This window comes from Pristiophorus japonicus, chromosome 10 (assembly GCF_044704955.1).
Source record: "Pristiophorus japonicus isolate sPriJap1 chromosome 10, sPriJap1.hap1, whole genome shotgun sequence".
Lineage (NCBI taxonomy): Eukaryota > Metazoa > Chordata > Chondrichthyes > Pristiophoridae > Pristiophorus > Pristiophorus japonicus.
The window spans coordinates 160,438,998-160,454,784 of NC_091986.1; the positions used below are offsets into that span (position 1 = coordinate 160,438,998).

Here is a 15,787-nt window from a genome sequence, read left to right on the forward strand (position 1 = left end):
CCCAGGAATCAGTGTGGTGAACTTTCGCTGCACTAGAACTCTGGTCCCAGCATAGTTCAGGTGTAGTCCGTCCCCACAGAACAGCTCTCTCTTTCCCGAGTATTGGTGCCAGTGCCCCACAAATCGAAACCCACTTCTCCCACACCAACCTCTGAGCCACGCATTCATCTCCCTGATTCTATTGACCCTACGGCAATTTGCTCGTGGCTTATGTAATAATGCTGAAATTATTACCTTTGTGATTCTGCTTTTCAATTTAATCCCTAACTGTTCAAACACTCTCAGCAGAACCTCTTTCTTAGTCCTACCTATGTCATTGGTACCTACGTGTACCACGACAACTGGATCCTCCCCCACCCAAACCCCCCCCACTTCAAGTTCTTCTCCAGCCCGGAGATGTCCTTTACCCTGGCACCAGGTAGACAACACAGCCTTCGGGACACACGCTCTTGGCTGCAGACAACCCGATCTATCCCCCTAACTAAACTGTCCCCTACTACAACCACCTGCCTCTTTACTCCCCCCACTTGAATGGCTTTCTGCACCATGGTGCCTTGGTCAGTCTGCTCATCCATCCTGCAGTCTGCACACTTGTCCACAAGGGTTGCAAGAATCTCAAATCTATTGGACAAGTGCAGGGACTGAGGCTCCTGCAATACTACCTCCTGGATCCCCTTACCTGCTTCACTCACAGTCACCCTCCTGTCCCTGACCACGTGTCAATTCTAAAGTATTTAATCTCGAGGGTGTGGCTGCCTCCTGGAGCAAAAGGTCCAGGTAACTTTCTCCCTCCCTGATATCTCGCAATGTCTGCAGCTCAGACTCCAGCTGCTCAACTCGGAGCCGAAGTTCATCGAGCCACAGACACTTACTGCAGATGTAGTCGCCCTGGACCAAAACGTCCAGAAGCTCCCACATATTGCAGCAGCAACACATCTGTTTTCCCATTATTTTATTTAATTAGTTTAGCGTTAATCAAGTATTTACCCTATATAGTTTATTAAATTAGTTAAATAAAGGTTAGTTTTTAAAATTTAGTTAAATGCTATATGTTAATTTAAAAGAAAAAAAACTTAGCCCACAATCACCACCAATCACTTACCTGCTTTACCTGTGATGTCATACAGCAGCGTTCTCGTCACCCGGAGCCATGCGATCTCCTGGGAGAGGCAAAAAAACAGATAAAAACCTAGGCCAATTGGGGGGAAAAGTCTGGGAAAATTCCTCTCCGACCCAACCAAGCAATCAAAACTAGTCCAGGAGATCACACTGGCCGTATGCTGTGGTCTGCTGTGGCTTTTAACCCCACTCTCGGGCCTCGGTCTGCTCCCACTCAGGTATGCCGCCGCTCTGCGGAAAAAGTTAGGAAAAACAAGGCAAAGCAACACCTCCCGCCCCCACTTCACCCAACTCTCCCATTTACCAAATTCTTGTTTTCTCACTCTGAACTGATGCACTCCAAGCTAACAGCACCCAGCCCTTGGTTTTTAAACTGCATGTGGTTCAGATGAGTCACCACTGGTCAGCTGTTCAAAGAACCGGTTTTAATTAGTTTTAACTAACTGGCTATTTAGCAAACTGATGGAGAGCTAGCTAGCTAGTTTATCTCTACTTCAGCCTGAAAGAATCCTAAATATTTAACTGTTAATTTTACTTAGAGGCTCCTAGCAATTGCCACCAGTCTCCAAATGGTATAAAAGAGATACTCTCCCACTTACCAAACTCTTGTTTTCTCACTAAGCTGATGCACTTCCTTCACCCCTATATTTGCTGACCTCCGTTGACTCTTGTTTTCTCCTCTTCGGCCCCCAACCCCTCCAAAACCGTCTCCAATTTAAAATTCTTATCCTTGTGTTTAAATCCCTTCAAGGCCTTCTTCCTATTTCTGTAACTTTCTCCAACCGTACGAGCCTCATCAAACTCTCCATCATTCTAACTTTGACCTCTTGTACATCCGATTTCTTTCACCTTACCATTTGCAGCCGTGTCTCCGCCTGTCTCGGCCCCTTCCTCTGAAATTTCCTGCCTCAATCCTTCCACTCCTCTCCTTCTTTAAGAACCTCCTTAAATCACATCTCTGACTAAGCTTTTTGACACCTCTCCTTATATCTGCTTCTTTGTCTCTATCAGTTTTTGTGTGATTACACCTCTTTAAGTGCTTTGGGACATTCTCTGTGTTAAAGGTGCTATATAGATTCAAGTTGTTGTGTAAACAAGGAAGAAAATATATTTTTTCTTTTAGCATATAGTGTTTGTGGTGAAATTTCTGCTGTCAACTATGATACCTGATGTTCCTCAACGAATACTCCTAGCAATAAGGAGGGTAAGTCTTTAAAGGCAAAATATTTATCTAAAACATTGTACATGCTGTACCATAGAGTTAACAAAGAAAAAAAGGCCCATGGTTTTTATAGCATTGGTTTTAGATGGCATATTATAGGGAATAAGTATTCTGTAGTTAAAAACACCTAATGGTGCTACAATTGTGTGCAATGTGATGTAATGTACCAGTAGAAAGCTGACACTCTGACAGTTCCTGGACCATCATGCTTGTAGTTAAACTTAAATTTAATACAAATGTTAATGATTGTTTCAATCCGTTCTCAATAATACAATTACATAAATATATAAATCTTTCCAATCATTCTGATTTATTACCTATAACAGTATTCTGCTGTATTATTTTAGGAGAAATACCAAGTGTCAACAAAAATGAGAGGCTATCCAACTAGTCTTCACCAATTCAGATGATTCTAGCAAAACCACAACAAAGCTGTAAGTTGTCTATTCTTACACTTTTTTGTATAGTCTCTCAATATTTACTGATCATCGTTATACAAATAGATTTAATTTTGCCAGACTTATCACACTATTGTGATAAAGGATATTTGGGATGCTGGAGAGGTGAACGATACAGACTGTAGTCAATAGCAATATGTTATCCAGCATGTTAAAACCTAGCATTCATTACAATCTCCAAGGAACCACAGAGGCAGGTTTGGTCTCCTAACTGCCCTTTTCACTCAAATAAGGCAGTAGCAGAAGGCCAGTCGAGTGTCAGTTCCTCCTGACTTCACATTCGCACTCGAGTCGGCACGCTTTTATTTCTCTGGCTGCCTCCAGCTTTGCCTACAGGAATTCCGAACACACTGGCCATGCTGTACGCCAACGACAGGATATAGCATTACTTCATCACCGAACGGTTGAGGCTGGTTTGCGTCTATCTGCCCAATGGCTTGTGCATCGACAGGCCATTCCTCAACCCAGGAGTTGAGAGGTAATTCCTAGGGCTGGCCTTCGATCTGAAATTTAAACTGACTTGCTCAATCTATGTGAAGGAAGACAGAATACAGATCAGTGACATTCAGCTCCTGATCGACTATATGAATGCTTTGGACCATTATTAGGCCATCATTAACTGCCCCATCGGGAAAAACTGCTGTCAGCCATCCACCCTTCTCAAAACACCCACCCTTGACCCCTCTATCCTTGCAAACTATTACCCAAGCTCCAACCTTCCTTTCCTTTTCAAAGGAACATGTTTCCCACAACTCCTTGAATCTTTCCAGATGTCCCCTCTGACTGACCATGGAGCCTTATCTCAACTTGTCCTCCTTGACCTATTTGCAGCCCTTGACAGAGACCATCACAACTTCCTCTTCCAACCACCCTTCACCATCCCCACCCCACCAAACTTTGGTGTCATCATCTGTAGACACGATGTCCGCTTCCTTGTGTACACTGACAACATCCAGCTCTACCTCTTCTCCATTGTCTCTTGGCAAACTTGCTCAATACCCGGTCATGGATATTGCAAGTTCTGCGGTTAAACGTTGGAAAGACTCGAGCACCATCCTTGGCCCCCTGCCACAAGCTCCATCCCTCTCCATGCTTCCATCCCCCTCTTCAGCCATTGTCTGCAGCTGAACCAGACTGTTCATGATCACTGAGACTGTTTTGACCCTAAGTAGAGCTTCCGACCACATATCATCTTCATCACAAAGACCACCTACTTCCAACTCTAATATTGCCCCCCTCCACCCCTGTCTCAGCTCATCTGTTACTGAAACCCTCATCTATGCCTTTGTTGTATCCAGAGTTCACTCTTCCAATTCTGGTTGACCATCCATCCTCTATCCCCTGTAAACTTCAGCTCACCCGAAGCTCTCGTCCTATTTCACATAAGGGCCTGCTGAGCTATATTGCTCATAGAACATAAGAAATAGGAGCAGGAGAAGGCCATTTAGCCCCTCGAGCCTGCTCCGCCATTTATTAAGTTCATGGTTGATCTGATCTTGGGCTCAGCTCCACTTCCCTGCCCGATCCCCATAACCCTTCACTGCCTTATCGTTCAAAAATCTGTCTATCTCCACCTTAAATATATTCAATGACCCAGCCTCCACAGCTCCCTGGAGCAGAGAATTCCACAGATTTATGAACCACAGAGAAGAAATTTCTCCTCATCTCTTCTAAATGGGCGAATCCTTATTCTTAAACTATGCCCCCTAGTTCTAGATTCTCCCACGAGTGGAAACATCCTCTCTGCATCTAGAAGAACGAGAAGGAATCTTACTGAAAGATATAAGATACTGAGGGGGCTCAACAAGGGAGATCCCCAGTCCACATTAGCCAACTCTGCCTTCATACCTTTGTAGTTGCCTTTATTTAAGATCAGGACACTGGTCTCATCCAACTGAATTTGAAATTCAACCATGCTATGATCACTCTTTCCGAGAGGATCCTTTGCTGTGAGATAATTTATTAATCCTGTCTCATTACACAGTACCAGATCTAAGAAAGCCTGCTCTCTTGTTGGTTCCACAACGTACTGTTGAAGGAAACCATCCCAGATACACTCTCGATAAACTCTTCCTCAAGGCTACCATGGCCAATTTCACTTGTCCAAGCAATATGAAGATTAAAATCACCCATGATTATTGCCGTACCTGTTGTGTATCTGTAAAACATGCACTCCCATGTTCCGCCATCAGGGAGCGCATCCCCTGAAGTCCCAAGGGATCCCAGCATCCCTTGGGAGCACTGTATATAAGCTGGCCCCGAAGGCCTGTTCCTCACTCTGGAGTGTCTTAATAAAGACTGAGGTCACTGTTACTTTAACCTCCCTTTGTGCAGTCTCATCTGTGTTAGGAACACAATAACTGGCGACGAGTACACGAATCCAACACAAAGATGCAGCAAACTGTGGGCATCCTGGAGAAGTTGTCGGAGGGTGAGGACTGGGAAGCCTATGTCAAACGGTTAGACCAGTACTTTGTAGCCAACGAGTTGGACGGAGAAGGAAACGCTGCAAAAAGGAAATCGGTCCTCCTCACGGTCTGCGGGGCACCGACCTACAGCCTCATGAAGAATCTTCTGGCTCCGGTGAAACCCACAGATAAGTCATATGAGGAGCTGTGTGTACTGGTTCGGGAGCATCTTAACCTGAGGGAGAGCGTGCTGATGGCGAGATATCGGTTCTATACGTACCAGCGATCTGAAGGTCAGGAAGTGGCGAGCTACATCGCCGAGCTAAGGCGACTTGCAGGACAATGTGAGTTTGATGGCTACCTGGAGCAAATGCTCAGAGACTTTTCTTTACTGGGCATTGGCCACGAGACCATCCTATGAAAACTTTTGACTGTAAAGACACCGACCCTCAGTAAGGCCATTGCGATAGCACAGGCGTTTATGTCCACCAGTGATAACACCAAACAAATCTCTCAGCACACAAGTGCTAGCAATGTTCATAAATTAACTGGAACTGTGTTTGCGAGCAGAAATGTACAGGGCAGAAACCACGAGTCTGCAACTGCCAGCAGGTCTCAGGTGACCCAGATGACTCCGAGTCCGCAACAAAGGATGAACCTTGTTGGCGTTGTGGAGGCAGACGACCTATTTGCAACGCTGGCAGGAGGCAAGACGTTCACCAAGCTCGACCTGACTTCGGCCTGCATGACACAGGAGCTGGAGGAGTCTTCGAAGGGCCTCACCTGCATCAACACTCACAAGGGACTGTTCATCTACAACAGATGCCCATTTGGAATTCGGTCGGCTGCAGTGATCTTCCAGAGAAACATGGAGAGCCTACTCAAGTCGGTACCACGCATGGTGATTTTTCAGGACGACATATTGGTCATGGGTCGGGACACCGTCGAGCACCTACAAAACCTGGAGGAGGTCCTCCAGCGACTGGATCGCGTAGGGCTGCGGCTGAAGAGGTCGAAATGCATCTTCATGGCAACAGAAGTGGAGTTTTTGGGGAGAAAGATTGCGGCAGATGGCATTTGACCCACAGCATCTGTCTTGGCATCTATCAGGAACGTGCCCAGGCTACAGAACGTCACGGAGCTGCGGTCGTTCCTGGGACTCCTCAACTATTTTGGTAACTTCCTACCGGGGTTGAGCACCCTCTTAGAGCCCCTACATGTGTTATTGCGTAAAGGTGAGAACTGGGTATGGGGAAAAAACAAAGTAATTTCTTTTGAGAAAGCCAGAAACATTTTGTGCTCCAACAAGCTGCTTGTATTGTATAACCCGTGTAAAAGACGTGTGCTAGCATGTAATGCATCGTCGTACGGAGTCGGGTGTGTATTACAATAAGCTAACGTTGCGGGGAAGTTGCAACCTGTCACCTATGCTTCCAGGAACTTGTCTAAGGCCGAGAGGGCCTACAGCATGATTGAGAAAGAGGCATTAGTGTATGTGCTCGGGGTAAAGAAAATGCATCAGTACCTGTTTGGCCTCAAATTTGAGCTGGGAACCGATCACAAGCCCCTCATATCCCTGTTCGCTGAAAACAAGGGGATAAATACTAATGCCTCAGCCCACCTACAAAGGTGGGCACTCGCGCTATCAGAGTATAACTATACCATCCGCCACAGGCCAGGCACCGAGAACTGTGCGGATGCTCTCAGTCGGCTACCATTGCCCACCATAGGTGTGGAAATGGCGCAGCCTGCAAACTTGTTGATGGTGGCGCAGCCCGCAGACTTGTTGATAGTTATGGAAGCGTTTGAAAATGATAAATCCCCTGTCACGGCCCGCCAGATTAGGACTTGGAGCAGCCAAGATCCTCTGCTGTCCCGAGTAAAAAAACTGTGTACTGCATGGGAGCTAGGCCAGCATCCCCATTGAAATGCAAGAGCCAATCAAGCCATTCCAGCGGCGAAAGGACGATCTGTCCATTCAGGCAGACTGCCTGTTGTGGGGTAACCGCATAGAGCTACCTAAAAAGGGCAGGGAGACGTTCATCTCGGTTCTCCACAGCACACACTTGGGTATAGTAATGATGAAAGCGATAGCCAGACCCCACGTGTGGTGGCCCGGCATCGACTCTGACTTAGAGTCCTGTGTACAGCAATGCAGCGTATGTGCTCAGTTGAGCAACGCGCCCAGAGAGGCACATTTGCGTTCCTGGCTCTCCAGACCATGGTCGAGGATCCATGTCGACTATGCGGGCCCGTTTCTCGATAAAATGTTCCTGGTGGTGGTAGATGCTTTTTCAAAATGGATTGAATGTGAAATAATGTCGGGAAGCACTGCCACCGCCACCATTGAAAGCCTGATGGCCATATTTGCCACCCACGGCCTGCCTGACATACTGGTCAGTGACAACGGGCCATGTTTCACCAGTGCCGAATTTAAAGAGTTCATGACTCGCAAATGGATCAAACATGTCACCTCGGCCCCGTTTAAACCAGTCTCCAATGGGCAGGCAGAGCGGGCAGTACAAACAATCAAACCGAGCACAGATCCTCAAACGAGTCACAGAAGGCTCACTCCAAACCCGCCTGTCCTGAGTACTGCTCAGCTACCGCACAAAACCCCACTCGCTCACAGGGGTGCCCTCGGCTGAGCTACTCATGAAAAGGACACTTAAAACCAGACTTTCGCTGGTTCACCCCAACCTGCATGATCAGGTAGAGAGCAGGTGGCAGCAACAAAATGTAAACAATGGTCGTGCCACTGTGTCACGGGAAATTGATCTGAATGACCCTGTGTATGTGCTAAACTATGGACATGCTCCCAAGTGGATCGCGGGCATGGTGATAGCTAAAGAAGGGAGTAGGGTGTTTGTAGTCAAACTAGACAATGGATAAATTTGCAGAAAGAACCTGGACCAAACTAGACTGCGGTTCACAGACTGCCCTGAACAACCCACAGCAGACACCACCTTTTTTGAGCCCACAACACACCCCCAAAGGATCAACGACACCACGCCGGATTAGGAAATCGGACCCATCGCGCCCAACAGCCCAGCAAGGCCAGGCTCACCCAGCAGCCTTGCAGGGCCAAAGCACGCTAGCCCAACGAGGGCACAGCCAACACATCAGAACAGACATTTGTACCGAGGTGGTCCACCAGGGAAAGAAAGGCTCCCGACCGCCTCACCTTGTAAATAGTTTTCACTTGGACTTTGGGGGGAGTGATGTTGTGTATTTGTAAAGCATGCACTCCCATGTTCTGCCACCAGGGAGCGCATCCCCTTTAGTCCCAAGGGATCCCAGCATCCCTTGGGAGCACTGTATGTAAGCCGGCCCCTAAGGCCTGTTACTCACTCTGGAGTGTCTTAATAAAGACTGAGGTCACTGTTACTTTAACCTCCCTGTGTGCAGTCTCATCTATATTAGGAACACAACAGTACCTTTCTTACTAGCCTGCATAATTTCTTGATTTGTGCTCTGTCCAACAGTGTAGCTACTGTTAGGGGGTCTATAGACCATGCCCACCAATGACTTCTTCCCCTTATTATTTCTTATCTCCACCCAAACTGATTCTGCATCTTGATCTTCTGAGCCAATATAATTTCTCACTGCTGCAATGATCTCATCCTTTATTAACAGTGCTACCCCACCTCTTCCTTTTCATTTCTGTCTATCCTTACGAATTGTCAAATACCCCTGAATATTCAGTTCCCAACTCCTAGTCCCCCAACACCTCAGTTTAAAATTCTAATCCTTGTGTTTAAATGCCTTATAATTTCATCATTCCTTATCTCAGTAAACTCATCCAGCTCCCCACTGAACTCTCCATTCCTCTCACTCTGGACTTTCGTGGATCCCACCCACCCTTCGCATTGATAACTGCTTTCAGCTCGGCCCTACATTGGATTTTCCTTCCTAAACTGCTTTGCCTCTCCACCTCCTTCTCCCTCCTTTTTAAGGACCCTCCTTAATACCTACCTTTCTTACCAGAATTTTGGTCATAATATCGGTCCCCACCACAAACTCCATTCTCTAGCCACTGACATCCCTCTCCCTGGTCACTGTCTTGAGGCTGAAACCAGACCAATCACAACCTTGGCATCCTATTTGACCCAGAGATGAACTTCTGACCACATCTGCTCCATCAGCAAGACCACCTACTTCCACCTCTGTAACATTGCCTGTCTCCACCACTGCCTCAGCTCATCTGCTGCTGAAACCCTCATCCCTGCTTTTATTACCTCTAGACATGACCATTCCAATGCTTTCCTGGCCAGCCTCCCACCTTTGATGCTCCATAAACATGAACTCATCCAAAACTCTGCTGCCCCTATCCTAACTTACACCAAGACCCCTGTGCTTACTGATCTAAATTGGTTCCCAATCTGATAACACTTCGATTTTTAAAGTTCTCATCCTATTTCCAATTCCCTCCACGGCCTTGCCCCTCTCTATCTGTACAACCTACTCCCAAAACTCTGGGCACCTTCAATTCTGGCCTGTAAAGCATCCCCAATTTTAATTGCTCCACCATTGGCGGCCATGCCTTCAGCTGCCCTAGAATCCCCTCCCTAAACCCCTCCGCCTCTACTTCTCTTTCCTTCTTGAAGACGCACCTTAAAACCTACCTCACCTGTCCTAATATCTCCTTGTGTGGCTCGGTAACAAGTTGTGCTTAATAATCTTCCTATGAAGCACCTTAGGATGTTTAAAGGCGGTATACAAATGCAAGTTGCTCTGTAGATCGGCATCCATTATTGTCTGATTACACTTCTGTTTGTGGAGCCTTGCTATGCACAAATTGGCTGCTGCATTTCCTACATTACAATAATGACTGCATTTCATTAAACCTAAAAACCTAAGATAAAGTACTTCATTAGTTGTAAAGAGCTTTGGGATGTCCTGAAGTTATGAAAGGCATTATATAAATGCAAGTCTTTTTCACATTGCAAGATCACCAGCTGCTACATGAACACTCTTGACAAAGATTTTAAACTGCATTGTTATCAGACAGGCCTATTTATCACTGTGGTGTGAGACCTTCCTGCCTATCTGAAGTGAGTTTTTACCTGCTCCACTGCTTCGAGCAAGTGCAACATGGGAGGAAGTAGGTTACTTGGGCTTGTAGTTAATTCTGACTCTTCAATGGTTCAACACTGACATATTGGTAATAGTTATGACTTTATTTCACACAAGTAAGAATTAATATATTACAGTATTTAAGCAGTAGTTTACAAAAAACAACTGAGTTATACTACTCTGCTGTTTTTTTGAGCAAAAGATGCAACATTGTTTTACATTTCCTTTACTTTGTTTGCTTTTACCTTTCCTGGTGCTCTCTTTCCAGTCTTCGACAAGACCCTCTATTTATTCATTCCCTTGTATACTCTACGTTTTCCTTTTGTGCTCTCGCGCTCTCTCTCCCGACGGCAAATTTCCAGCAATGATCAGCTATCCTCTTTGTTCCCTCTGTTCCCTGGACATCCATATGCAAAGTTTTTACCAACCTTTAAACCACTCCAGCCATTAGCTATCCTGTGCATCCAGCATTTGGTCAAAAAGCAATTCATGAAAGGGGCTAGCAATTCTAGCTGAAGCCAGAGTCAATCAGGCTCAGGCCTGAGAGTGCCACCTGCTGAATGTGAGAATTTGGCATCTGCTGGGGCAGTCAGCTCAAGCTTTGCTTTCTGAAACCAGGACTAGTCTTCGCTTAGGGGGTCATAAGGGTACAGAGTGCTGTTCGTGAGAGATGACAACATATTTCATGCCTTTTGCATGCCTGTCCCTGACACTGAGCTGCACGACTGTACCTCTTGCTATCTCCGGGACATAAGTCTCTAGAATCGGAGTGAAGCCGTTATCCATTTGATCTCCCAGCCTGCCCAAGGTAGAGGAGATGATTCTCCCTGGCTGAAAACCTCAGGGGCTTTTTGGAACCTTTACCGCGTCCCCCGCCAATCATCATTCTGCAGTTCCGTGATATTGCTTCCCCATTTTGGTCACACAAAAATATACCTCCCCTTTAATCTTCTGCGGGCCCTTAACCTGGAGTGCCTGGTTTCCCACCTCCTAATTGATGAATTGCCTATGGAGGGCACATTTCGTGCTGACAAATATCTTGCCTCCTGAAAATGAGGAGCAACTCGGAAATTGGGCAAGTTCCCCACTGGCTTCTCTCGACGGCCGTTACACTTGCTCCACCACCTGCCAGTTTCACTTGACCCCTATCTTTCTACAGACAAATGTCCCATTGTAATTGGACTACGAATATGGTAGTCCATTACACAAACCTGAAAATTTTAGTTTTTCTTAAAATAATTTAAAAAAATAAAATGGACGAAGTGTAGGTGAGTTCATGGCAGGCTAACGTACCCGGCCTTGTAGAGCACGAAGATACTTGACAAAGTTTGCAGATTGACTTGGGCCTAGAAATACAAGACTAACCAATGAATCACTGATTTTTTTTAATGTATAGGTTCTGCATAAATGACTGGATCTAAAGTGCACTTTACTCCTGTATTCCTAACGAATCGCTCAGTCTGTGGATGCATCACTGAATAGCAACCAAGTCCTTGATGAAGTTGAATGTTTTTGCGTAGTGACTTGTTCAATTTTTTTTTAATGCGTTGTACTTCTCAATGAAAGATTGTCCCTGTGATCATAAAATAGGTTGTGATGATGCCATTGTTTCATTCATAGTTGTTTTAAAAAACTGTGACAGTTAAAATAGCAATGTACAACTTAATCAGTTTATTAAGGGGCCAAAATTAGCTATTTCCAAAGGCACTAACCAGAGCATTTATACAACTATGGGCAAAATTTTAATTTTAATATGTCACTATTGACAATGCTGTTGAACAAACTGTTGTGCTTTTGTACTGGGGACAAAAAAACAGTATTCCTCATTATTTATCATATGCCTATTTAACTTGTTTAAAAGATGAAGTTTCACTATGCTTTGGTTGAGTGAAAAAATGAATTGTGTGAAGAACAAATAGTAAGCAATCTGTATCGTGTAATCTTCTTTAAAATGGTAATAGTCTTTTGTAAAATATAATCTTGCCTTTACCACCATTGCACTAAGGGAAAAAATAGGAGCATCCTTCTTCATTCTGGGCCTCTAGGGAAGCAAAAATTAATATCTTGCCCTGCTCTGGTACAAACCCTATATTTGCTCTAAAACATACGGGTGAAAATCAAATTTGCAGCGTTATGTTAAGGTCAGCTTTTGAACATTGTCATTATAAGTCCTGTTCATATTTTTTTCCAACTATTTAACCTTATCTTAGTCCTGTACTGTTAATCACAGAAATCAACATGACTCTTGTGGTTCTGGTTGACTCCAGTTTTGAGGGACCAATGCTAACAGAAGTGCAGTTTCAAGTTGATTTGCATTATGAAGTTATAAAAGTGCTATAATTTTCATGTTTTTTTTAAATGTCACTCATGCAATGTAAAACAATTGCTTAAATTAAGGACTTTAGCTGCCTCACTTTATGAATGTTAACTGAATCCCTAAATTGCATTACTGCCTTAAATGTACTTGATCTGTTTGTAATTCGTGATAAGATCATTCCTACTATCGCTGTGCTGTGATGTAAATGGGTATTAAATGTGATGTGTTTGAAGATGTAAGAAATGTTGCATGACCCAGAGCAAAGAACAGAAAATGCCATGAAGATCCATTGGGCCAAGTAATAAAAGCCTTCTTATTGCCAGCTTTTCTTCGCAGTAAACATAGAAACATAGAAAATAGGTGCAGGAGTAGGCCATTCGGCCCTTCGAGCCTGCACCGCCATTCAATGAGTTCAAGGCTGAACATGCAACTTCAGTACCCCATTCCTGCTTTCTCGCCATACCCCTTGATCCCCCTAGTAGTAAGGACTACATCTAACTCCTTTTTGAATATATTTAGTGAATTGGCCTCAACAACTTTCTGTGGTAGAGAATTCCACAGGTTCACCACTCTCTGGGTGAAGAAGTTTCTCCTCATCTCAGTCCTAACTGGCTTACCCCTTATCCTTAGACTGTGACCCCTGGTTCTGGACTTCCCCAACATTGAGAACATTCTTCCTGCATCTAACCTGTCTAAACCCATCAGAATTTTAACGTTTCTATGAGATCCCCTCTCATTCTTCTGAACTCCAGTGAATACAAGCCCAGTTGATCCAGTCTTTCTTGATATGTCATTCCCGCCATTCCAGGAATCAGTCTGGTGAACCTTCGCTGCACTCCCTCAGTAGATCAAAGGAAGGTACGCGATGTGTGCTATAAAACAGTTCATAGATTTTGTGTTCAGAAATGTATTTGTAAAGTGATCACCAAAGAGCAGCTCTGGAAAAGTTGTCAGATTTTTGACTCGCTTTAGATTGGTGAGAGTTAGGAAAGCACTGTTGAGGAGGAAGAATGCCAATTAGCAGATTCATCCATGTATATATTTTAGAACCATGAGCTCATCTCAAATGTTAATAGCTGTTGATAAGTGTCACAAGTGCTTGCTGAGTCACTGTAGAAAATCGCCTTCAGTGAGTGGCCTGAGGATGCAATGAAAGAAAAGGCTGTTATTGTCCTTTGTACCACGCTGGAATGCCTTTCCTACAGCTAGAATGCCTTTCCCACAGCTGGACATTACACAGACCCAACTTTGTTACCCGTTTAATATTCCAGTACTGTAAAGTCAGAATATTGCATTTATATTCTGGTCTCTTCTTCACAATTTCACATGCACAGTCACATCACTATTTTATTTTATACCCCACTAGTTCAACAAACCACTATTTATTGCCAATTGTTTATTTTGTAATTCTGAAGTAATGCACATGGTGACATCAATTGCAGATATAATTTAGCAACTATGGTTATACACTTTCTGATGGTAGTTATTGAACTATATACCAGTTATCCTGTTCCCTAGCATCATTCAGTTAATTATTTACCCTTCAATTCCCTGGGTATTCTGCGATGAATTAGTTTGACACCACAAGATAAAAATAATGTCCTTGTCACAATAAGACTGGTCAAGAGTCACTCAATTTGGTGTGAAACTCACTCATTTTGGTCTATTTTATCATTCTTGCATATAAATTGAATTCCTATTTGTTTAAAATGATTTGCAATTGGTATCGCTTGTTCTAATTGCATTCACTCCTAGCATTTCACAGATGTTGACACTCTGGCACAACTCTTTGGTTTTCACTGACATTAGAACCCAGACTTCAATTCAGGTAATTGCTCTCTAATGTCACTTGCCTAAGATTTTAACCACTCTGGTCAGTCAGCAGGCAGTAGTAACTGTTTCATGGTGTGTGATTGCATTTTGGTCAATTTTATATTGGAAGTTTTAAAGCAACAGTGTAAGAATTTAAATAAATTCTTCCTGAAATAGTCACTGCATTGACAGCAACATTTGTATAAAGCCTTGTAAATGATCATAACCAAAAGCTATTTTTTTGTCAAAGTATTAAAATAATTTAATTTGCTGGCAGGAAATGTCTTTCCTTTTTAATGTTTTTACCTATTCTTCCACTTGAACTAAACCCATCAAAAATGTGCATGATTTTCCACAATTCACAGTTGTTGCTTTTAACTTTTTGAACCCACTTGAAGAGTTGTTTTAATAAAGGTATTTTTTTGCATGAATTATTAAAATAAAACTTGGGTACATGTTTGTTTGAAATCAAGCATTGGAGTTTTCTTCAATACCTTTTTTGATTCCCACTTTTCTATCTTTAATTTTTTCCCTTCCTGGTACTCTGTTTGCAGCAAGGTTCCAGTCACATCTCAAGTGGAATGTATAATTCCACATGGCAATCGAATCAAGAACTGATAAACTTGGCATGGGTGGTAGAATGCAAATTTAATAATCATTATTTACTAGGCGCTGGTAGTTCCTGATTTTATCAGATGAAAATGACCTCTGTTGAAGATGAGAAAAATTGCAGGGTCAGTCATTGCATGGAATCCCCTAATGTCTGGTTAAATAATATTTATGAAGATGTAGGATAGGTTGCGTATTTCCTTCTCCTATAGGGAATCCTAGAAGAAAGGGAAAGTGGAGAATATAAGTAATTTAACAAATGAGACTAGTGGATAGGTTAGAGTAATAAACAAGCCTTGGTCTTGAAGCTGCAATAACTGAGAGAAGAAATGTCTTGTTGTTCAGCGTGATATTGGGAGCTGTAGTTTACTCCTAGTTAAATTGAGGCTGATTTTTTTTTCCCGCCCTGTACCTGGTTATCAGGCAGGCAGATTGAGCCTGACATGCACTTGGTTGTAATTTACCTTCACCCAGAGATTCATGGGCCAGGTGACCGCCCCCCCCCCCCCCCCGCCCCGCCATCTTAAATCATTGGGTTCAATTTTGCCCAAAGCCGTTTTTTGACATATTGCCAGGGTTACGCCCGTTTTTCTAGGCTAGAACTACTCCAAAAATAAATGTGGCAAGTTTCCCCGTGGTATTTTTCAAAATTGGCGCCGTGGAGCCTACTGTCTACACTCAAAAAATGATGTTGCCCCTTCTGCGCATGCGCAAAAAAAAAGGATGTGTTTGACATGATTCCTATGGGTGTGCATGCACAGTACAG

At 43.9% G+C, this 15,787-nt stretch overlaps 1 protein-coding gene and 1 long non-coding RNA gene across 4 annotated transcripts in view; one reads left to right on the forward strand and one right to left on the reverse strand.

Annotated features, from left to right (window-relative positions):
• LOC139275153 (anoctamin-7-like) overlaps window positions 1-14,820 on the forward strand; it is a 116,316-nt gene extending 101,496 nt beyond the window's left edge. For all 3 annotated transcript variants that reach the window (XM_070892223.1, XM_070892225.1, XM_070892224.1), the window contains 3 exons: window positions 2,243-2,323; window positions 2,689-2,775; window positions 11,680-14,820. In XM_070892223.1, coding sequence (XP_070748324.1) covers window positions 2,243-2,323; window positions 2,689-2,751 — 144 coding nt within the window. In that variant the 3' untranslated portion in view covers window positions 2,752-2,775; window positions 11,680-14,820. The remainder of the gene's footprint in view (window positions 1-2,242; window positions 2,324-2,688; window positions 2,776-11,679) is intronic.
• LOC139275154 (uncharacterized) overlaps window positions 1-15,787 on the reverse strand; it is a 62,856-nt gene that overhangs the window by 5,654 nt on the left and 41,415 nt on the right. Inside the window, exon 2 of the long non-coding RNA XR_011595679.1 lies at window positions 1,103-1,160. This is a non-coding gene — a long non-coding RNA (uncharacterized lncRNA). The remainder of the gene's footprint in view (window positions 1-1,102; window positions 1,161-15,787) is intronic.